The following is a 21,922-nucleotide window of genomic DNA, read 5'->3' as shown; positions in this document are numbered from 1 at the left end:
ATGGTGAAGCGGCTTGCGGGTCACCAGGGCGACGGCGTGCCGGCTAAGCGACGTAAATTTCCAGGTGATACTGTGACTACTTGACTTCTTTACACGCTGAGTCTTGCTGCGTGAGGCGAGAGGTTAGCGCCATGCCGTTTCCGTCTGTGGTGAACTTTTTCATATCTGTAGGCCCGGAAGCAGTCCAGAAAGTTACATCTCGCTTGAGGAGCATACTTGAGTCGCTGGTGCAGAACGCGACCCTGACCGAAGACTGTTCCGTGTCAGGGCAGTTACCTACCGGATGTGGCCGGGAGGCCCTACTTGCCCGAGTTTCCTTACCTGAATGCAAAGGATGCGCTTTTCACCTGTGCCATAGAGCACGCCTGCGTGCGGATGACATACGACAGCGGGTAAGTTGGAGCGGGGTGAGGGCTTTGGGTAATTTCTTGGTCAAGAATGATATTGCTTCTTGGTATCTGCTTAGCCTCAGCTTGGTGCCTCTGACCCACTTTCATGTGTGCGGGTTTGCTTTGCGGTCGCTATGGCGCTGCTTTGGATTCATGATATGCATGGCTGTCCGAGTGCATCCGTTTGTCCCTTGGTCCATGAGTCATCACGCCGCAGGTCTCTCCTTGGGCATGGAGGGATGTCAAGAATCTCCTTCACAGCCGCTGCGTCCACAGCCTGACAGCGCAGCACAGCAAAGACGGCGAGCGGGTACTGTTACGCGGTTTCCTGCACGTGCCACACGATGATGTCGAAATATGCAGCTGCAATGGTACCCCAACGGCCGCCCACGTCTCCCGTGCTGCTGCGGCCGCCAACAACAGGTCGGCCGGTACGACCGGCGGCGGCCGCACACCGGCGAACCCAGATGGACCAAACATTGAAACCAGTGGCGGCGCCGCCGCCCTCTCGGCGCACGGTGTCCCGAGTGGGGACGGTGATGGAGCAGCGCCTGTGGGACTGGCGGCCCCCGGGACGTGTGGTCCTCCGGAGCGCTCCACCCACGTGGTTGAGGTGCTGCTCAGCTGCGGCGATTGGTCACTGCTGGCTTGCTCATCGAGTTGCTGCGGAGTGGGTTACGATCCGCTGCATTCGCAGTTATGCCCAGCGGTGGCTGCGGTGCTGTTGGCGGCGCGCGTGGCCGGCGGTGCCGATGTGCTGTGTGAGCATGATCTGAGCGTGCTTGCCGCTGCTGCCCGCAAAGTGATGCCACAGCAGGCTACAGAGGCGGGAGTAGCAGAGGACTCAGCCAACGGGTCGGGCACCGACGCCACCCCGGGAGCAGCCGCAGGAGCCGCAGGACAGGGCCCTCCTGGCGGATCTGGCACTGCAGCGGCAAATGGGCACGAAGGTTTTTGTTCTTGGCCGCCCGAAGAGCTGGGCTTCGGACCCCCGCCCGTTGCCCGCACCTTGGTGTCTCTGTCCGGGGGCGCGCTTGTTTTGGGACCCACTTATGTGGTGAGTCGCCTAAGACGACAGTTGGAAGGAGGCCCTAGGCGCTGGCTTCCTGGCGGCATAGGGAACTGGGCCTTTTGAGGAGCGGATCAGGATTCCTTGGCTAGGTGTATGGTATTCGGTGCAGTCAGATGGACCCGTACTCCTGACAAGCACGGCATCCCAGCATCTAGTTTTTACCACACTTTTACCTGTGTTGCAAAATAGCACGGGATCTAGAACTATCTAGACTTAAGCTGTAGCTGCTTTCGTTGCCTGCTTTGCACAGGACCCGCCCGCTCCGCTGGCTCCCTCCGTGCTGCCCGGCGCTGGACTGCCGCTTGGGCTGCAACAAGAGCTCAACAGCCGGAGGTAAGTGAAAGATGGGAAATGGAGGGCAGGGAGGAAAACAAGTTACGACGCAAGCATTAGCAGGAGCGATGCAACGATGTGGGTCGGTGAGTTTCAACATGTTTGGTTCAAGTAGTAAGCCTGCGTGGTTACTCCGAATTCCACATAGAAAATTGATAGGGATGGAAGGCCCCGGAAGCCCGGGCCCGGCCTTGCTACCTATGCCGCCGCAACTTGCACCGCTCCCTCCCTGCCAAACCCACACACACACACACATTTCGCGCATGGCCTGTAGGCGCACACCCGAATCCATTCGGCAGCATCGGATTCCCTGCAGCCGGCCGCCCGCTCCTAGCGCTGGTGAGGGTCCCAGCACCAGTACCGCGCGTCCACCGCCGAACCTGGAGCCTCCACCCGTACCGGCGCCACACATTCCCGCCTTGCCCGCTTCTGAGGCAGGCAGTAGGGTCAACCCGCGTTACCCCGGCGGCTACTCGTCGAGCGCGTTTCCGTCAGCCACCGCTCGGGCGGTGTTCAGCAGCTGGTATCGGGAGGCAACGGCCATAGTGGTAACCACCGACAGGTTGGTGCTGGTGCTAGTGGTAACCCACGGACTCCTAATACCATCAAGAAGGCTTTTGGCGTGCAAATTATGGCCATGGGGTAGTTCCGCTGCCTCTGGAACTCTGGAAATTCTGGGTTTGGGTACCCGGTGGCTGTCTCGCTGTGGGGGCCGTTGCTGTCGGAAGCGCGAGCGGCACGGGAGGTAAATCTGGCTTGTTGTAGGGCTGCTGTCCAAGGGCAAGGAGTAACTGGAAAGCTGCAGGAGGTGTTGGCATTATAAGGACACGCTCTAAAGGGATTGCGTTAGCCGACACTTCCTAGCCATGGCGCGTCTTATTCTGCCGGCTCACAACCTTACACGCGGACCGTCGCACACCCGATGCAGTCCCTGGAATTGATTGAACAGTAGTAATAGCTCAGCTCCGTGCATTGTACCCTCATGCAGGTATCGGGAGACCTATCGCATGCTGCTGCCCCCCGAGGAGGAGCCCCTGGTGGCGAACGTTGGTGCTGCCGCGGAGGGTGTAGCCGCTGGCGACGTGCGGGGTCAGTCCGCCGGCGGTCGCCACGCCCTAGCGCGGGCCACGGGCGCCAAGCCGGTGCAGCTGCCGCCGCCCAGCTGGTCGTTTGGAGCTGCCGGCGGTGTGGTCAGCCTTGAGCTATCGGGCAGCGAGTCGGCGGAGAACTTCATATCTGCACGCGCGCCGGTCCGAGGTCCCGTGTGGGAGGCGCGAATGACCTTCCTTACGTCGCATGCCACCATCGAGGTGTGTAGGTATTGGGTTTGAGCAATTAAAGGGATTTAGGCCTTAGGTGTCCTAATCTGCCGGCATCGTGGTTTGTGTTCCTAAGGCAGGGAGTGTTGCAGGGGGATTCTTAGCATTTTATTGATGGAATCTGACACCAGGGCCGCCAGCGCGCTTCAGTAGGACGCGTCGGCAACCGGTAAGGGACTGGGCGAGCGTCTGGGGTTGAATGATTGGCACGCATTTTGCCCTGTACGCCACTTGGTGCACTCTACTAGAATGGCAAGGTGACGGAGCCCCGCTGCATGCTGGTCCGCCTCGCAGTTGGATCCGGAGACGCGGCTACATACCAACAGCAGTGAGGCACCCGATCCGTGAGTGGGAGTTCAGGGGCTTCAGGGATACCCATACATGTGGTCACTTAGGCCAAATCACGGCATAGCTGCGTGATTTTCTTCAACGTAGCGAACACTGTTTGCAGGGGTCACAGATTTGAGGTGTTGTAGAACTCCCATTCACGCCATAATGCGACACTTGGGAAACTATGTAACGTCATGGAACAGGGTTGCTTTCAGACAGCTGGTAACCCTGTAACATCCACAGACTTCGTTGTGTCTGGTCTTCCCCGTGCACCTGATCCTCAGCTTTTTGCGGGCGAAGGATGAGTGCGTGAGCTTGGAAAAACCTTCCCTAACGTGCCGCTGCCATTACACCGCTGCGCTTCCGCTGCCCTATCTTCTGCCCGCTTCCCCGTGTGCGGTTTTTCCACACCGCCCTCCATCCCGCTGTCCGCTGGACAGCTGGCCGCATGTGGTGCTGTCCGCCTTCGACGAGGCCTGCTCCCCCGTTGGGCAGCCGGCCGGGGCTAATGGCCCCGCAGGGGCCCTCTGTGGTCTGCTGCGGGTCACGTGGCTGTGTCTGCACGTGTGGGAGCTGGACGCAGGACTGGCTAGGAGGGTCAAGCTGGTGCTGCAGGTGGGACGAAGTCGCGGCCGGAACTGCACACCAGGGACCGCGTGGGTACCTAATCCACGGAAAACGCAGCTCCTCAAGTCCTCTATGAGATCTCTTGCGCCTTGCCATACCAGCAACACCGACATATCCTGACAGGCCGGCTGCGACATGTCGTTTCCCATGGGACTCAAGTTGTTGTAACCCTTATCCTCGCCTGTTCTCACACAGGCCATCTGCAAGCTGCTGCTGGCAGCCGACCTGCCCGCCTACCTGCGGGCCGCCAGCGCCAGGCTGCTGGGGGTCTGGAGGCTAAAACTGGGGGATGCCGCCGCTCAGGGCCGGCGCACCGGCTACGGCTCCTCCAGCGATCTGGCGACCTCGGAAGTGCTAACCCGCTTGACCACGGTGGGAACGAAGGGAACCTGTTCCTGTAAAATAGACCATTGCAGATGACATATCCCGACTCCTTGTAGTAAACGCAAATGGCCAGCACCGCCACGTGCATTTCAAATGTATGCGGCGAGCTGCCTCGATTAGTTAAAAAGCAAGGCGTGCTGCATGATTTTGATGACGAAGGACCTTGTTTGTTTCCTGCTTGCCCGCACAGCGGCCGCAGATCCTCTGTCAGTGTGAGCGTGTTGAATCCTTCCCGTCCGGTGCAGCTCTGTGCTGCCCGGGGAGTTAAACCGATCAGGGAAGCCAGCCACTCATGGCGCTTACTTCAAACCCCCGGCGCAGGCATATATTCTAGCCCGAGACGGATGGAGCGCGGCTCATGTGGTCGCTGCCATGGGGCTTACGCCCACCCCTGTACACACCTCAGGGCCCCTGTCTGGCCCGGCCACGGTAGCGCCGGCCCTGGTGCCCGGAGGAGGTCGCCTGGGGCGGGAGGTGGGCGCACAGCACGGTGTGCAACCAAGCGAATACAAGCCGTCTGCGACGGTGCCTGGACGAGGCAATCCTATTTGTGCTGGCAAGGCTTCGTCCACCTCTAGGCCGGAGCTTCTGCCCACGTGGCTGGGTTTCAAGCCTGCCAATCAGGCGGCGGTGCGGCGGTTGCAGCAGCAGCCACAACAGGCGGGCCCGCCTAGTGGCCCTGCTGGCGGTGGCGGAGTCCCCATGGTGGTGCTGGCGGGGACGGTGGATCCGTACGCGAGCTCGATGTCGACAGTGATGCCGTTTGTGCCGTACGCACCGCCGCCACTGCAGGGCGTTGCGAGCATCGCGATACCGGCGATGCAGGTGAGTTGTTGGATAGGCGGATGGTAGCTGAGGTGGTCACCGAAGGGTGAGGGTGACTTGGGTGTTTCGTGGAGATGGGGCTCCGATATTTTCGTGCTGTTGGGATGCAAAGTGGCACTGCATGTAACTTTGGAGAGCAAACGCGCATGTGATACACTAGCTGGTGACTAGTTGTCGACGACTGTGTCCAACTAAGAAGGTCTCTGAAGTGCGTCGTACAGGCTTTCAGCCCTTCCCAATGTTTTGGGGGGAGCAGGAGGGTCACTGACTTCCATTGGCATCCGTACCTCCGTAGGTGGTGCTTATGTGTGTCCAAGTACATGTCACATGTGCTTAAGCCAAGGGGCCGGCGCAATATTTGGCTCACCCCTGACTGTTTACTGGCTGTTTACTGCAATGCGACAGCTTTTCGGTTTTGAAAGGTTCTGACCTTAGCGCCCAAGGTCATGCTGTTCCATGCCGTGCCGCAGGAAGTGGTGGAACGGTTGCATTGGCTGGGGCACTTCGGGCTGGATGGCCCATACGTGTCGCTGGCGGCCGTATCGGGCGAGTGGTCGAAGGCGATTAAGATGCTGTTGCGCAGGGGCGCCAAGTGAGGCCGGGACGGGCTGGGGGAAAGAAGGGACAGTACTTTCGGGCGGACATAGGCAATGTCCATTCCAATACGGACATATACTACGGAAAGGGGCGCACATTTCCGTTGATATCGGTCAAGGTTGCTGGGAAATGTATGTCTTGCGCGGGGCGATTCGTCTTTAAGTGTATGGACCGGGATGCTTCATCCCACGTGCGTCTTTGATGCAGCTTAGGTGTGGCAAGGGATTCATGAACAGAGGAGGAGGTTGCAGTGCTGGACATGGCTTGTGTATTTGCTTGAGAAAACACTTGGCGCACGCCTTCATGTGCTCCCCTTATCGTCCCGCTGCCAGATCGGATGTTGAGCGGGCCTGTCGCCTAGCAGTGGAACGCCTTTCCTCTGCAGCCGCCAAGGCCCAGCAGGCCTGCTTCCTGCTGCATCAGGTGCTGGGGCCGCCGCAGCAGACTGGGAAACCGCTAAAACACGGATCAGAAGCTGCTATCGACACCCCAGGACCTACGGGGACGGCAGCGGTGCTGCAGGCAGCGACAGCAGCAACCGATGCAGGCGCCGGCGGAGCAGCCGGCGTTGACTCACTGGTGGTATCCGCTGTGGCACAGCTGCCGCCCACCTTCGTAGCGGGCTGTGCAGGGCGCATGTTCATGAGTGCGGTGCGTGCCGCGCTAAGCATCAAGATAGGTACGTGAGCAGTAGCTCAGAATAAGAGGGGGTTTGGAAAGGTTGTGGATTGGAGAGGAGGAGACGCGCGAGACCTAGATCGGCTGTCAAGTGCCAACACCCAACAGCGTCGTACACATCGCCTCGCTCCTGTCCTTGCCTCTGCAGTGAACGACGCCACAAGTAATTCGGTCAGTTCTCCCAACGCAACTTTTGAGATGAGCTTTCTACGTGCCAACGCGAATGCACAGAACGATGCTACCTCACCTGCAGCCGCGCTGCTGGCCGCCATCGCACCCGCCGTGAGCGGCGGCGGGGGCGGCACTCGGCCGAGTCCGTACACGGCCCTGCTACGCTCCGTGATCGCCCTGGTGGCTGAAAACCAGGTGCGCGTGTGCTCAGACCTGGTTGGAGAATTGAGGTCGGGGACCCTTGTAGCGGGCGGTCACAATTTGTAGAAGCAACTGTCTGTGGTGCCGCCATCGATGTTCAAAAGCGCAGTATGCTCACGGGGTTCTGCTTATTAGAGGAAGTATATCTTTGTTGCGGGCTAGCCATATGATACCGTTGGCAGTTGCCTACTGATTCAACAGATTATGCCTTTTACGGTTCGGCAGTCCGCAAACGAGCGACGACGTGCTTGCCCGGTGACGTGTACGATTTTCCTGTGTCAGCCGTCACATTGGTCGCTTCTCCGCGTTCCCCGTCAAACTCAAACGGTGTTGACAATGTATCGGTGCGTTTCTGGGCCCCTTTCCGGATTGTGTCTTCACAGTTATCCATTTCGTTGTCCATGCACCTCGTGCGTTTACTGACCTTAATAAGCCTTTACATGCCTACAGGAGCGAGATTGGCGGGCGGAGGTGGAGTCTTTGCGCGAGCTGGGAATAATTGTATCAGAGCAGGAGCGCACAGAGGGCGGCGGCAACGCCGGTGGCGCTGGTGCATCCGGTGCCTCAGGCAGCAACACGGATGCGGAAGGCCGTAGGATTGACGGCAGACACAGCAATAGCGGGGCACTAGCAAGACCCGGGCTGGCCGTGGATGGGGCCTCGGGCGGCGCTCCCGGCGACCTTGCGGCTGCCGCAGGCCGGGGGCCAATGGAGTACATGAATGCGCTTACCGCTGTGATGCGGCATAGCGTCATGGGGGCGGCGATGGCCCGGCGGGAGGAGCATTGCGACTGCGACGCATGTCGCCGGGAGCGCCGGGAACGTCTGGGTACGGGGGAGAGCGTGTGGGATACCAAGGCCGGATACTCGGAGGGTGTAGGTTTGATAGGGGTGGTATAGGTGCAGAGATCCGACGGGTTTGAAGGGATGGCTTATTCCCAGGTAAGGTTTGTTCCCAAACAGGTTCCTCCAATGTTCTCTGCCTCAGTATCTGCAGCGCCAATTACCCCTCCTCACCCTGGCCTACACCACCCTCTCCTCGCGCCACCTGACCGCGCCCAACCTTGCATGAACCTGCTCTACCCTCAGCTCTGCTGGCCAGCGAGATGCCGCCTGGGACCGTGCAGTACACAAAGCTTCGCTATGAGGACGTGTGCTTTGTAACGGACCCCGCAATACTGGCCGCCTTCACCAAGGTGCACGGGTGGTACATGGGCAGCGGTTTCTAACAGCGATGCCCACACAGGCCCTCACCATGAACCTTCGATCCCGAAGCGCCTTTAGCCACGGTTGTCTTTACGTAGTCCTTGTAGTCCCAGCTTGGTGCCGCAAAGGCTTCGTTGGCCGAACGCATAGGGACGCGCGGCGCGGTGAAGTCCAGTTTCGGTGCCATGGAGGGGCAGATGCGATGGGTCCAGTTATGTGATGATGCCGCCGCTGGCGTATGGACGCACTTGCACAGCAAGGTGGCGTCATTACTTGTCCATTCTCCAGACCAACTGCTGCGTTGCTGCCGCAGGTGGTTCCGCTCGTCTCGTCGCGCAGCGGCCCCGGTGGTGGGCCGCGGGTACACAGCCTAGCGGTGCAGGTTGTGCGCTCAGTGTTTCGGCCCATGATGGCGGTGCTGGCGGACCCCCGGGAGCGGCCGCGCACGCCTGCCGAGTACGTGGCGCTGTTGGGCACAGTGGAGGAGTCCATGGGCACGCTGTGTGAGGAAATCATGCCTGAGCGGGTGCAGCTGCAGGTGGGTTGGGCTAGGAAGGGAGGAAGGAGGAGAGGCGACGTAGACGACGACGGATCCCGGACAAGGCCAATTTTGGACTGCAAAGGGAGTTTATCACTGGCAGTGCAGGGGAAAGTGGGCGATCCTCTTTGGGTACGAACCGCTTACCAACATCCAACCGAACCGCCCGTGCCCCCTCGCAGGCCATACTGGAAGGCGTCACCGTGGCCCTGTGCGCGCTGTACAGCTGCCATCACTCGTCCGGAGCCAACCCCTCGGCGCTGGGCCGGGTAGTGACCGACCTGTTGGGAGCGGGGCAGCTTGCTTTGGCGCGGCAGGTGGCGGCCTGCCAGATGGCCTTAATACGGTGTGTCCGGACAGTGATTTGCTGGCTAAGCTGGGTGACTTTGCCCAGGCCTGGTGATGCTCCGTGCACCTCGTAACCGATTTTCTTGTCCGCTCCTGTGAACCCTGTGTGTCATCGTGCCAGATCCGATTGCACGCCGGGTACGTTTTCCCCTCCCTGACCTGCTCGTGCCCCTCCCCTTTCCCACCCTGGACCAGATCTGCCGACTCGCTGGCCCACGCGCTGGAAGTGGCGATAGCTAGCGGGGAGGACGCCCAGCAGGAGGCGGCGCTGGAGCTGCTGCGTACCGCCGCCACTGATCCCCCGGCAGAGCATCGGCTGCCAGCACTGATGGCCGCGGCCGTTGTGGCAGGGTGCGTGTGGGGCGATGTACGGCTGAGAGCAAGACCAGCAGGGCGGGGCCCAGGCCGCGTTTCGTAGGACTTTCAGGGCTCTAGAGTTCGGGGACCTCCCTACGGTGTTGGCTTTTAAACTCAGCTGGTGGGACGGCTGGAGTGGAAGCCGAGGGCTAAACGATATTCGGAGATGGCATGCAGGGCCGCGATCTGTACATGAGGGAAGTTCAGCGATCAGTGCAGTAGTGCTGCAAGTCGTTCGTCCTGCTCGCATGCTCTCTCATGCTTTTGTCGCGATGATGGCTAAGGGTAGGACGCCATCGCCACGATACAAAGCCTAGCGATGCGGTGTGCGCACCTCTCCACGGCGTGTCCCTGGGCCCTTTCCGCCGGCCAGTACTAGGAGCCCGGCACTTACATGTCCCGACGTCGCTGGGTTGTGAACTTGTAGTGGCGGTGTGGGGTGGGGTTGGCGTTGGTCCCCACTGTGCAGGCGTGCGGCGCTTGGCCTGGGCCCGGACGATCTTCACCTGGGAGGGCACGGCGTCCATCCTGGTGAGCCGTACCCGGACGATTCGGACGAGGACGAAAGTGATGAATTCACGGATTACTTCTCTGATGACGACGATGACGATGAAGGCATGGACGACCTGGACGCCTACGGAGCCTTCATGCTGTGAGCACTGGTCTATGCCATTGGATAATGGCCGTAATGGTACCGTAATAGTTAATGAGTGACGGGATATGGAATGACCATTCTTACGTCGAATGACCGCCGAAGACCTGCGCGATAGCTTGACCTGTACGAAAAGCCACTGGTAGATGGGTTGCCAGTCGCTCCCGTACGGAAAGCTACCCCGGCGGGCTGGCTCACATGAGGCCGCAGATTTTATACCTAGCATAGCGCGTGTGGACGAGGGCTACACGGTATACAGCCCGTGGTGGAGTTCTCCCCGTGTTGGGTTTTCGCACTAATGAGCTCGAAATGCCCGTTACTAATGGCGCCCAGCCCTGTACGCAAACTCTGCCTTGCTGTCCTCTTGCCCGGACAATCCCCTATCCACCGCATCAGCGTCTCAGTTTGCAGCCTGGGGTCCAGCTGGCCCTAAGGATGCAGTCCGTGCATGCCATGGTTAGCGATATGATACCCGAACACGTTGACGCCTAAAGCGCATCTTCTTCTTACATCGCAGTACACCTATCCATCCATCCATATCGTCCCTTGAAGGGTTGTCCCCCTTAGTTATTCCAATAAAAGGGAAACGAAAGTTTCCCTTTAGGGGAAGAACTTTAGGGGATGGGCCCAACTTGTGACGTAAGCCGTTGACGCCTTAAAGCACTGGTGTTCGAAGTATTGTCATTTAATGCAGTTTGATATATCGCTCGGGGCTTCGTCCATTATGTAGGGGCTTCCCATACGGAGGCATGCTTTACGCGGATCGTGAGGCTCGTCGCGATGAGCAGCGGCGGCGGCGGCGTGAGCAGCGGCAGCTGCTGCGCGAGGACCGCCAAGCGCTGCGGGCCATGCTGCTGGAAGCTGAGAGACATGGTGAGCACAAGACACCACGAAGTTTTGTGCAAGGGATGGAAGACCCGCCTCGTGTGCGAGTCGCCCCCTATTGGCAAGTACCCACTGTTGGCTGCCCTTCCCCCCGCCCGCCGCCACACACACGACTTGTTTCAAATCCGGATGTCTAGACGGAAGCCTCACGCCTCAGAGCAGAGCTGTGATCTAGCAAGTATTTGAGCAAGCATTGCGGCTGCCCTTAAAGTGACAGAAACAGAAACAGCACCACTTCAACCTCAGAACTGACGACCTCCTGTGATCCTCTCCTCTTCACAGCTGATGCGGCTGAGGATCGGGAGAACCGGGATGCCCATGGCGAGCACGACACCGACTCGGAGGGGTGGGAAGTGTTAGAGGGGGGCCCGGAGGGGGAGCCTGAGGCGGGCACCGCAGTCGGCGGCGAGGGCTGTGCACACGCCGACACCGATGTGGACACGGAAGATCTAATGGATGGGGTGTGGCGATGCGAGGACGAGGGCGGCAACTGCGAGGAGTTAACTGGGCCTGCGCCGATGGACATGGATGGCGAGGGGGAGCAGAGGACGGCGGGCGTCAGTGGGGAGAAGGGCTTCACGGGGTCTGCAGGACGCATGGGTGCGGCCGGGTCAGGTGTGGAGCACGGCAGCGGGGTCAGGTGCAGCGGCGGCGGCGCCGGTGGTGGCAACGGAAGTGGGGGCGATCGAACGGGCGCTGGGCTCGCATCAGGAAGCGGCGGCAGCAGTCCTGGTCGATTGCGGTTCCGTCGCCGACGCCTCGCACAGACAGGATCGGGCCCCACCGGCACTGGAGCGGGTGCAGGCTCGGGGTCTGAGGTAACTATTGGCAGGTCCGGGGCAGAGAGAGGCAATGGTGGCGGAGGCGGCAATGGAGGCGGATCTGCCACCGCTGCTGCGGCTCCCGAGGCTCCGGCTGGCCCCACACACAAGGGTCCGCACGAGCTTGCAGTCCTGCTGGTCTCCTGCGCCTCCCACATCCTGTCTAGGCGTCTGATGAAGATCGAGGGGGAACAAAACCTGTTCGCCCTGGCACAGGTGTGCATTGCGTGCGTGTCCATGTACGAGTCTGCCCCAAGGGGCCCCAGCGGAGAGTGGGCCGTAAGGGGACATGTGTAGGTCCAGCAGGTGTCAGGGCCTTGCCACCGTTTATCTAAAACGCAGTCTTGTTTCCGCCCTTCCATGCCTCCATTTTCCCCCCCTTCCGTCATTTTCTGGTTTACTGCTTCACTCGCCAGTGGTTCGTCTAACCCCTCCTTCCACTGATGCTGTTTATTACCTCAGTGTTTCAGCATAGGGGGTGGGCATCCCATGCCGTCTGTATTGGGGATCTGTATTTCCTTGTCAGTGCCAAGCGGGACCCAGATTTACTTGCCGCGAGCGCAAGCTTCCGTCTATGCCTCTTTTCCCCCTCTCGCTCCTTTCCTCTGCCGCAGTACATTCGGGGCCGGGGCAGCAGTGCCCACCTGGTGGCTCCCCTCATGGCGGGAGCGGTGGTGTGCGTGGAACACCACATGCGAAGCATCCCAAGCAAACCCAGGTGTGCAGCCCTATGACCGTAATGCTATCATGCGGATGGTGCGTCAGTATTATTATTCACATCTCGCACGGAGCGAGGGCATTGCGCGTAAAATTCTTCATCCATAGCTGCATGACCCACGGGTCCGTTTGTGCGGTAATCCTTGCAATGGACAGTTACACACGAACCTGTCACAGCCGCGAATGCCCGGCGTTAGGCCAAATTGCACCGTTTGCGAGGTCGCATTCCCCTGAGAGCCCAAGTGACCTAAGTGCCAACATCTCTTGACCCCTTGATTTTCCTGCTGCCACACCCGCATCATCTCACGTGTCATCTCCCACACAGTATGGAGGACTTTGCCAATGAGATGGTCACCTGCGCCCCCCTGCGTCATACCTCCCGAGTGGAGAGCCGCGGAGGGGAGGGGCCCTGCCTCAAGGGCCTCCCGGCGTCGAGCTGGCAGGCCTTCATCACGGCGCGGGGTTACAGGTGAGCGCCAACAAGTTGCGGTAAAAACCAAATGCTCCCTCCCGCTCAAGGAGATGAACAAACGGCTCGCATGTTCGTCTAGCACGCCCTCTCTTGGCTGGGAAGGTCTAGGTATTTGTGACGAAGCAAACAAGAATGCACCAGGGCGCCTTGTTGCATGACCCTGTGGGAAGGGAAAGGACGTGTGGCAATGAAAAGGGAACAGAGCGATTTGGCTAATGGCCGCGTGATTGGCTTTTCCGCAAAGTCGTGGTCTTTGTTTTGCAAGGCGCAAATGCATCGCGACTCTATTTCGGCGAGCCGGTTTGTGCTCTTGGCCTGCTCTCATGGCCCTGCAACAGGTACGCCACCGACCGCGACGAGGCGGGCCAGCTGCGGGAGGTGGTGGTGACGATGGAGAACAACAACCTGCTGGTGAGCGGGGTGGCTGAGGCTGGGAGGGCCCGCGGGTGGGCGGAAACACGCAGGAGAAGATGACTAGGAAAAGGAAGTGGGCGCTGGTTTTAGAATAGCGGTACGTATATAATCTTTTGCCTCATGTGCAGCTGCGATAGGTAGGTGGTATTGTTCGGTGTCTAGCGTTCATTACATCCATAAGTACTTTTACAGTTCCAGACTGTGAAACCCCTCCTAAGTGGTAAATATGTTAATATGTAGTCTGGGCTCATTGGATTGTGCCCGGCTTGTACGTGTAGGTTATTATTCTTTGCTATTTTAGGTTACGGGCTAACAGATTATTATAGATTATTGCTTGGTAAATAGAAGTGGAAGGACTTTCCAGCTGTCGTCGTAATGACGGGGTTGTGGACATCGCAATCCAAGACTCAGGACGGCATTCAGGGAGGGGATCTTTTACAGCTACTCATCCCAAGCGCCCATTTAACTTAAAGTTTTTTTCACTTACTCAGACAGACGCCAGTCCAACATACCTGCAAAACTCTCTCGACCCTGTCGTACCTAGCGTTGCCATGGCCCGTTATTGCCGCGTCCTGCCGCAGGTCCTGACCGCCTGGGTGTGTGCCGCCTTCTCCGGCCCCGCGGACCTACCCGGCCGCCGTCGAGTGCTGGCCGCCATGGGGCTGGCCGCCTCGCGCCGCTACGGCCTCCCTTTGGCGCATTTGGGGCTGGCGATGGCGAGGGCTGGACTGAAGGAGGCCGCAGTGGCGGTGGCCGCCCGGGCGCTGGCCTCGACAGCCGTGGACTACAGCAACTTTACGCAGGCGAGGAGCCATCCGCATGGCACTATGCCGGCAGTAGGGCAGCTGCCCTGGTACGCAGGTAAGGCCGTGTTGTGAGGGAGTGATAATGGAGGGGGATGGATGAAGGGACTGGGGATGAGGGGGCACAGGAGGCATATGGTCTTAGGTTGGTTTTTACTGGAGTGTTGCTGGATGTCGCTAAGAGTTTCGGGGCCCCGGACGGCCACTCCTCAGCCGTTCGGTTGCCAGTTGGGGTTGCGGCCCAGGGCACAGGGAGATGTGCCGTATCTGGTGTTACATGCAAAAGGGAGTCAGAATCTGTAGTGTGTAGGAGGGGCTCTCGGGATGTCAAACAAGGAGCTGCTGGAGTAGGCGTGATCTTACCTAAGGCGCCCACCTGCGTTGGGTTTTGTTCTCAAACGAAAGGACGGCGCATAGCGACAAGCGCACTCCTACGGTGCATGCGTGGGGGGAGGAAGGTGGTTGTTCTGTTTACCTACGACCGGATACATTCATGATGGGTTCTAACCTCCAAACTGGCCTTTCACACCGCTTCCCTGATGTGGCGTCCTACAGCATGCCTTATGGAGCTGACGCCGGTCTTTGTGGAAGTGCTGCAGCAAGTGACGGCACGGGAGCAGCAAAAGCAGAGCAAAGGGGGAGGTGCTGCTCCGCAGCAACCCCACCAGCACGCACTACCCAACTGCGGCCTGGCCGCGGTCGCCACTTTCCCGGCCGCAGGCGCCATCAATAAGGGTTCCGGAGCGGGTACTGCTGAGACAGGGCCATACCCGCAGGGCGCGGAAGCAGAGGCCGCTGCCGCCGCGGAAGCGGAGGTCGAGGGCCGTGGGGTGGGCGAGTGGCGGCTGCGGCGTCTGGAGCCGTCAGAGGCCCGGTCTGCGGTGGCCAACCTGGCGGTGACGCTGCTGCTGCTGCGCTGCGAGCTGCCCCGTTGCCTGCTGGGTTGCAGCGAGGCAGTCACGGCGGTGATGGCGCTGCTCAGCAAGGTGGCCACCAGGAATAACATAAAGCACGTGAGTGATTGGGGGCCCGTGCTGATGGCTGCAACTGGACGGGGCGGGAGGAAATAAAGTTGTATGAAAGCATGTATGGTAGATTTGGGACCAGGCGCGCGGGTAGGATTAGGTTTAGAAGGGTGCTGAAAAGCCAGCTAGCCAACGGAAGAGCGGAAATTCCCGTGCCAGGAGTAGCGAAACTGTTCCTAAGCATGTTAGGGTTTCGCTGTGTTGCGGATGTCTCATGCTCTCCCCGCCATTCCCATTTGTCGCGATGAACGAGAACAGGAGCAACTTTTCGAGGGTGGCGGCGCCGGGTCGTCCCTGTACGAGATGACCATGGCGGACAACAGCCTGCGTGTCTGGGTGGTTGCAGCCATGCGGGAGTGCCTGCTGGGGCCGCTCAGGTCGGCGCCACGGGAAGTGCAACAGGCGTTCGTGACGGCGGTGGCGGCCATGCCGGACAACGAGCTGGACTTCAAGTAGGTGGGCTGTGGGGATTCGCCTATCGCATATTGCCGCCTGGAGGAGGGGGTTGTCAGGACGGGGCTAGAGGGACAGGGAATTTGTTTGTTGAGGTGGGGCAGGTGGGCAACACGTTCTGTGCTAGGAATACATCTGGAGCTGGTTGCCTTGAAGTTGCAGAAAAAAATTCGAATTGCCTTCCTGTTCACCGGATGTTGCTATCGCCACGGCCTTTTGCGAAACCTTTCGACAGGATGAAAATCCCTCTTCTGGAGTGGGCACGCGGCGCCCGAGTGCCCGTGTCCACCATCTTCGACGCCGCCTCGCGTGCCGTCGCCTCCGCCACGCGTATCTTGGAAAACGAGGCTGCGGAAGAGCGCAGACAGCTGTCCAATTTCCGGACGGACGTGGCAATGCTGGCTAGGTCGTTGCGGCCCGTCCATGTGGCTCTGGTGGGCCCCGGCGCGAGTGGAGTGGGGTTGCTGCAGGGCCCTCCCTCCCACGCGCTGGCCCAAGCGGCCAACCTGGGGCTGCAGAACCAGGTGGATGCGCTGATGGTGGTGCGGGAGCTGGATCTCGTGTGTGCGGCTGCTAACGGCCAGGGAGGCATCGATACCTGGATTGCGGTAGGTCGATCGTCTCCGTGCAGCCTGTGCAACGTGATGTGATGTCACGTAGGCGGAATGGGTTCCTTGTGGCTTTTGGGTTGGAGGATCGAAAGGGCTGGAGTCGCCCTCCCGGACGAGTCCGCCCTTCCGCCGTGCCGTCATCTGCGTGCCCCTATTTCCCACCCTTCCACCCGTGCCCTGAAGACGACGCCGGCGGTTCATTCCTTGTATTTTTGCAAATGATTGCCTTTCATGCCCTCTGGCCTCACGCAGGATAAGTGCTCATCGCCCAGCTGGGCTACTTTGCACATAATTGGCCGTGCATCCGCGACCATCTCCTCAGCCGCCACCACCGGCCACCGCTCCTGGGTCTGGCACGTTCTTAAATGGGTGGGAGAGCGACTGCAGGAGGAAATGGCCGCCGTCACCGCCGCAGAGGCAGCGGAGCCGCAGACATCCGTAAACGGCGGCGGGAAGAGCCGGCGGAGCAGCTCCTCCGGTGTGGGTGACGGCAGGGAAACCTCCCCCATCCAGCCGGGGGCAGGCGCTTCGCAACACGCAGCTGGGGACCCGCGGGTCATGTTGCGGCAGCTGGTGGAGCGCACGGGGCAGTTCCGGGGCCCGGAGCTGCTTCCGCTGGCGTGCACGCTGCTGAATGTGGTGGCGCACGGTAAGGCGGCGGAGGTCTTGGGCGTGGGATTAGGAGTTGAGGACAGCGAGCACCATACAGCATTAAGAGCCGGGAATGACTGGGGGATTGGGAGCTGGGGAATGACGCAGTTGTAGCCCCGGCCCTTTCCGGTTGGAATCTGCATTACATGGCCCCACCTCCTGTCCTAGGTTTCAGTACACTAAATTCTTTTCATCGTGGGGCCTTTCAGAGTGTCACGTGAGCTCGGGTGATCTGTAGTTTGGTGTTACTCGCTTTTATCCATTTTTGCTATCGCCCCGCTCCGCCTGATTCCGATGCTTCCTTGCCACATGGCCCCCACACTCTCCAGAGGGCTCCAACTCGGGCTTTGTGGACTCGGCTCGGCAGCTTCTGGCCCGGGCAGTGCTCCCGGACGCGGGTCGGGCCAGCAGCCTGGCTGGCAATGACGCGTGGCGCAGCGCGGAATACCGAGCGGGGTTAAGGTAAGTACCACTGAGGTAGGGTTCGGACGTAGCCGTTTTCAGCTTATACCCTAGTCCAGGGTACTGGTGACCTGAATGTCTTTTAGCACGCGATTTTCACTTGTGTGAGAGCCTGGGTGAGAAGGCCGTTGGTGGTGATTCTCCAGCGCTACCTTGGGGCTGTCCCTTTGCCTGCTTGCATGCGTGTCGCCATGTTGTTATGTCTCTACATCTCCCTACGCTGAAACTCAGCACTATCCACAGTGGGCAGAACTTCCTCCACCTCAATAACAGGGGATCTACATAATGCACAGGCTGACTCACTCGCTGTTGCCTCGTGTACGGGTCGTTGCTGACCATGTCATAAACGGGGGACCCGCCCCACCTAAAGCTCTAGCTTGCCCGTGTTGCTGTGCAGGCGCGTTCTGGAACGATGGATGGCTGAGCGGGTTGCTGCTCCGGCTTCATCGCCAACCGAGCACCAGCAACAGCCAATGGCGAGTGGCCGACCGCGGCGCGCAGCTGTGATCAAGAGCATGGCCGCCGGCTCCTTGGCGGTCACAGACGACCTGGCGGAACGGGTGGGTACGGCGGAGGGCGTAGGCTGCGTGCAACCCCACCAGGCCATCCTGAGCGCTAACTTAAACTTCCTGGGCCCCTTTGCGTCGACCTAACCTCGCGGCGGGCAAACATCCCCACACAGCTTTGGCAGCGCCTACATGCACTCCTAAAGTTTAACGTAACATTATTGGACCTCCGCAGCGGAATGTCATGTGCGTGTTTCCGCCATTCACTTCCCCCCCCCCCGATTACCCCCGTGTCTAGGTGGCGTTCACGCTGGTTCTGTCCGAGGGCTCAGTGGCCGCCCTTCGCACAGCCAGCCTTGTTATGGACTTGACCCGCTCGGCAGGCGCAGCACCTGGAGCGCCTTCGCCCACAGCTTCTCCAACCGCGCGTGGCTCTGCCTCTGGGCGGGCGTCCGGCGGCATTGGAGGTGTCGCTGCCGCAACCTCCGCCTTCGCGGCGGGGGCCGACCAGTTATCCCCACGACGCCTGGAGCTGCTGTTGCCGGTACAGCATGCGATGAATGGTGGAGGTAGCGTAGCGTTGGAGCTCGGAGGAGGCCCTGGAGGGCGGTCATTGGGGTTGCAGCGAGTTACGCTGGTGGGTGCACAAGCTCCTGTGACAGCGTCGGCTCTGGCAGGCTGGGGTAGTACGGCAGGGGCAAGGGCCCCCGGGGGAGGTGCAGCAGGTTCGCGGGGGCCCGCTGGTGGCGCCGACGCCATGACGCTTGATCTCTCAGCGAGGCCGCTGACAGGAGTGCCGGCGGCGACGGCAGCGGCGGTGCAGGCGACAGGAGGACGCCGGGGCCGCGGCGGAGCAGCGGCGGCAGCAGCTGCGGCCGCAGCGGCGGCTGCAGTTGCGGCGGCATACCGCTACCCGGACCCGCCGAACATCGATGTGGTGGATGAGGATTGGGAAGACCGGGGACAGCGGCCAGCAGCCACGATGCCGGCCTCAATGGGCTGGACGATGGAGCCGCTGTCCCTGCACGTTGCGCTGCGGCTGTTGCTGGGGGTGGGTGCGATTGACCTCCCTGTGGACGACCCGAAGGCCGCGGCAATCATGCGTTTCCTGCAGGTGCAGTTGGGGGCCTCCCTAGCTTAGGGAGGCGGATGGGACCTTTCCGTGCGGGCGGGGCACAGGACCTTGGCGTTGCTGCGTTTGTGCATGCATTCCACCCTCGGAGTACGGATTATTGTGGGCTTCCTTTTGATGTGGAGGCCCAATGCTGCTATCTTTCCTAGGTTGCTGCCTTAATTTTGGCCGGTGGTTGTCAGGTACCGCGGTTCGGTTGCTGTGATGTGGCATGAGAAACCTCAAGAACGGACTCGGATACTGTCGACCTCTCCTACCTGCCTACCTACCATACCTATTTGACCGTATCTGCCCCGTAGGTGCAAGCTGCGCCACCCGCGGAGGCGCTGTCCACTGCATTAATGCCCCTAGGCTTCACCAACCCCCCGCCAGGGCCGCCGACTGGCAGCCCGGCCGGCAGCACCGTAACCTGGGCCTCCGCTACGTGCGTGAGCCGCAGCTACAGTCCCCGCTACTCCGTGACAGTGTGGCGGTTGGTGCTACAGCTGATGCGTCGTGACCCGGGTCTGATGGCGGTATTCAGGGGGGCCTCCAGGGATTTAGATGACGTACACCTGGCCATGCAGGTGGGAGGATTGGGGTTTGGCTGGCTGGGGCCATGAGGTGGGGTGGAGTGAGGCGTAGCACTAATGTTCTGGCTGGGAAGGAACGATGAGGAGTCACAAACGCTATATATGTGCAGTAGGTGTGCCAGGTGGGCGGGCGGGCGGGTCGGAGGTTAAGCCGGTTCCAGATTGGATTAATGAACTCGTGCGGTGAGGGAAGAGGCTGGAGGGACGGCTTGGGGATAGACGCACAGCGGCAACGCAGCTCAGTTGCAAACCGCCTCTCCTTCGCTCCGATAACTTGGGGGCCCACCTCACAAGCCGCTCAATGTGCCCACTCGGCTTGGCGTGCACCCTGATTGGGGGCGATTGCTTACTTCCATTCCTCCCACTCTGCTCCCTTCACGTCGCTATCCGCGCAGGTGGGCACCCGCGCTCTGGCCCCGGGTACCTCGTCCTCCCACAGCCTCACCTGGCAACGCCGTATGGACGCACCTGCTGTGGTGGCCCTGGGATCCCTACGGCAGCCGCATGTGCGATGTGCGGTGACCATGCTGCGGGTGTGGGTGGGCTCCCGCTGGCTGCTCGGGACCTGCTGTCCGCCGCCGCCGCACCCTCTCGAGGAGGAGCTGCACCGCGGCGGAGGCGATGCAAACATTCCCCTCGAGGAGAAGGAACCGGCGGTGGTGAGCTGGCTATACTTTAGCCAGTTTGTCGTGATATCGTGCGATGTTACTACGTGCTGTGAAGGGCTTTCGACTCCCTTAGGGCTTTGCTCCTCCTGTTATGCATATTGTGCAGCCGCAATGGCTGGTATACAAAGCCGTCTCCACACCACTTCTGCGGCCAAGCATATTTTGCTGTGCAGTCCCGCTCTGAGTCTCTCACACCCCATGCCGCCCCCTTCCCTTTCGGAGCTTTTGTTTATGAGGGTTAGTTCCCGCCGCGTGCATCATCACCATTCAGTAATCCTGCTGCGTTCCATGCTTCGTTGGAGCTCTAGATCCTTCCCTTCCGTAACGGTGGTACTTCCCCTTTCTACTCCCAACTGCCGCAGGCCCTGTTGGTGGACGACATAATACGCATCAACAAGCTGAGTCTCGACCTGGCCATGGACTGTATCCGGGAGAACGCCACAAAGTACCCCCCGCCCACCGTGCAGCAGCTAGCGCAGGGCAAGCCGCAGGCTCACAGCCAGCAAGCCCAGCAGCAGCTAGGCCAGAGCCAGGTATTCGCCCAGGTCTCCGCGCCGCTGTCCAGCTTGGAGGCCGCGCTTATGGCGGGGCTGGGCGGCCAGATGTCGCAGCTTCCCGGAGCCACACTGACGGGAACCACGGGCGGCGCTGCCGGGACCAGTGCCGGAGGACAGGGACAGGGGCAGGGGCAGCGAGCGGCCTGGACGTATCAGGGCTCCGCGCTGCTGAGCGGGGAGGAGGTGGGGCGGCTGAACCGCTTAGAGGGCTTCGTGGCGGCGCTTGGGGAGCACGTCCGCGCGGACCCGATGGCCAAAAAGGTACGTGCTTGTGAAGGCAACATCCCGAGCCTGTGCGTATCTGTATCTGTTTGCGTGAGTGCCTAGGCGTGCCTCTGTTTCGTTTGATGCTTCTCTGATGTTTCTCCGCAATACTTTCCACCTTCCCCTTCTTGTCCTCAAATTGACTTTCCGCTGATGCTGCCCTTTCCTCCTCTATACAGGTGCTGTCAGTGCTGCAGCCCCGCCTGCCCCAGCTCAACGACAAGCTGCTCCGCTTCCTGCACAAGAACCGCATCCAGGGTGGCGCCACCCGCGAGGCGCTTGCCCACAAGCTCCAACGTGACTTCAACGTGGCGGAACTGGATTCCATGCGGGCACAGCATCTGCCCTGGACCCCTACACCTGCTGGTACTAAGGCCATGAAGGCTTCGGAGCTAGCGGAGTGGATTGCAGAGCATCAGACGGAGTATCTGGAGCAGCAAGGAGTGGCCGCGCCGCACAGGCGAAGGTGCATCGGAGGGTAATTGGTTGGGGGGGTCGGGCGTCGAGGTTTTCCTTTATCAGATACAGTGTCGCTCCACACTAGACGCGTCGCAGGAGAACAGGGGGGAGGGTGGAAGATGGCTTTGCAGTCGTATGGGAACAAGGAATATGTGATTGGTTTCGCCAGTGTGTCGGTGGCCTCATCGTAAACTGCGCCGTAGGACCTGCACACAACACATGACGGACCACCGAATTTTTTCGTTAGAACGAATTGTCGGGCGGTCTTGACAATCCAACTGCCATGTCTGTGCCCCGCAGGATGGGCGACTTCCCCCACCCCTTCTTCTGAGAACCAGAAGTCCCGCTCCGCCTGGGGACCCTTGCAAGCGGGGACAAGGCACTACGCATCCCAATACCTTTGGCTCCCGTGCCACACGAGAA

The 21,922-nt window shown here is 60.4% G+C and overlaps 1 protein-coding gene across 1 annotated transcript; it reads left to right on the top strand.

The window, feature by feature from the left end:
- On the top strand, positions 1–21,830 carry VOLCADRAFT_87230 (uncharacterized protein; the record flags this gene model as incomplete). Its single annotated transcript, XM_002946977.1, has 41 exons — positions 1–64; positions 172–392; positions 607–1,446; positions 1,712–1,794; positions 2,069–2,539; positions 2,783–3,104; positions 3,408–3,457; positions 3,884–4,058; positions 4,266–4,442; positions 4,776–5,279; positions 5,750–5,871; positions 6,209–6,555; positions 6,703–6,920; positions 7,377–7,755; positions 8,016–8,122; positions 8,446–8,670; positions 8,853–8,987; positions 9,140–9,156; positions 9,214–9,369; positions 9,845–10,027; positions 10,758–10,900; positions 11,195–11,744; positions 11,901–11,949; positions 12,348–12,451; positions 12,776–12,919; positions 13,261–13,333; positions 13,918–14,197; positions 14,695–14,781; positions 14,860–15,152; positions 15,423–15,616; positions 15,853–16,225; positions 16,481–16,877; positions 17,209–17,341; positions 17,739–17,901; positions 18,146–18,484; positions 18,794–18,961; positions 19,279–19,545; positions 19,947–20,210; positions 20,582–21,037; positions 21,220–21,506; positions 21,800–21,830. The coding sequence occupies 41 exons, from the start codon at positions 1–3 to the stop codon at positions 21,828–21,830; spliced, it is 9,591 nt and encodes a 3,196-aa protein (XP_002947023.1).
- Between the last annotated feature and the right edge of the window lie 92 nt (positions 21,831–21,922).

The sequence above is a fragment of the Volvox carteri genome (genome assembly GCF_000143455.1).
Source record: "Volvox carteri f. nagariensis unplaced genomic scaffold VOLCAscaffold_4, whole genome shotgun sequence".
Classification (NCBI taxonomy): Eukaryota; Viridiplantae; Chlorophyta; class Chlorophyceae; order Chlamydomonadales; family Volvocaceae; genus Volvox; species Volvox carteri.
The sequence above is the reverse complement of the archived record's forward strand: the minus strand, read 5'-3'. Positions and strand labels throughout refer to the sequence as shown.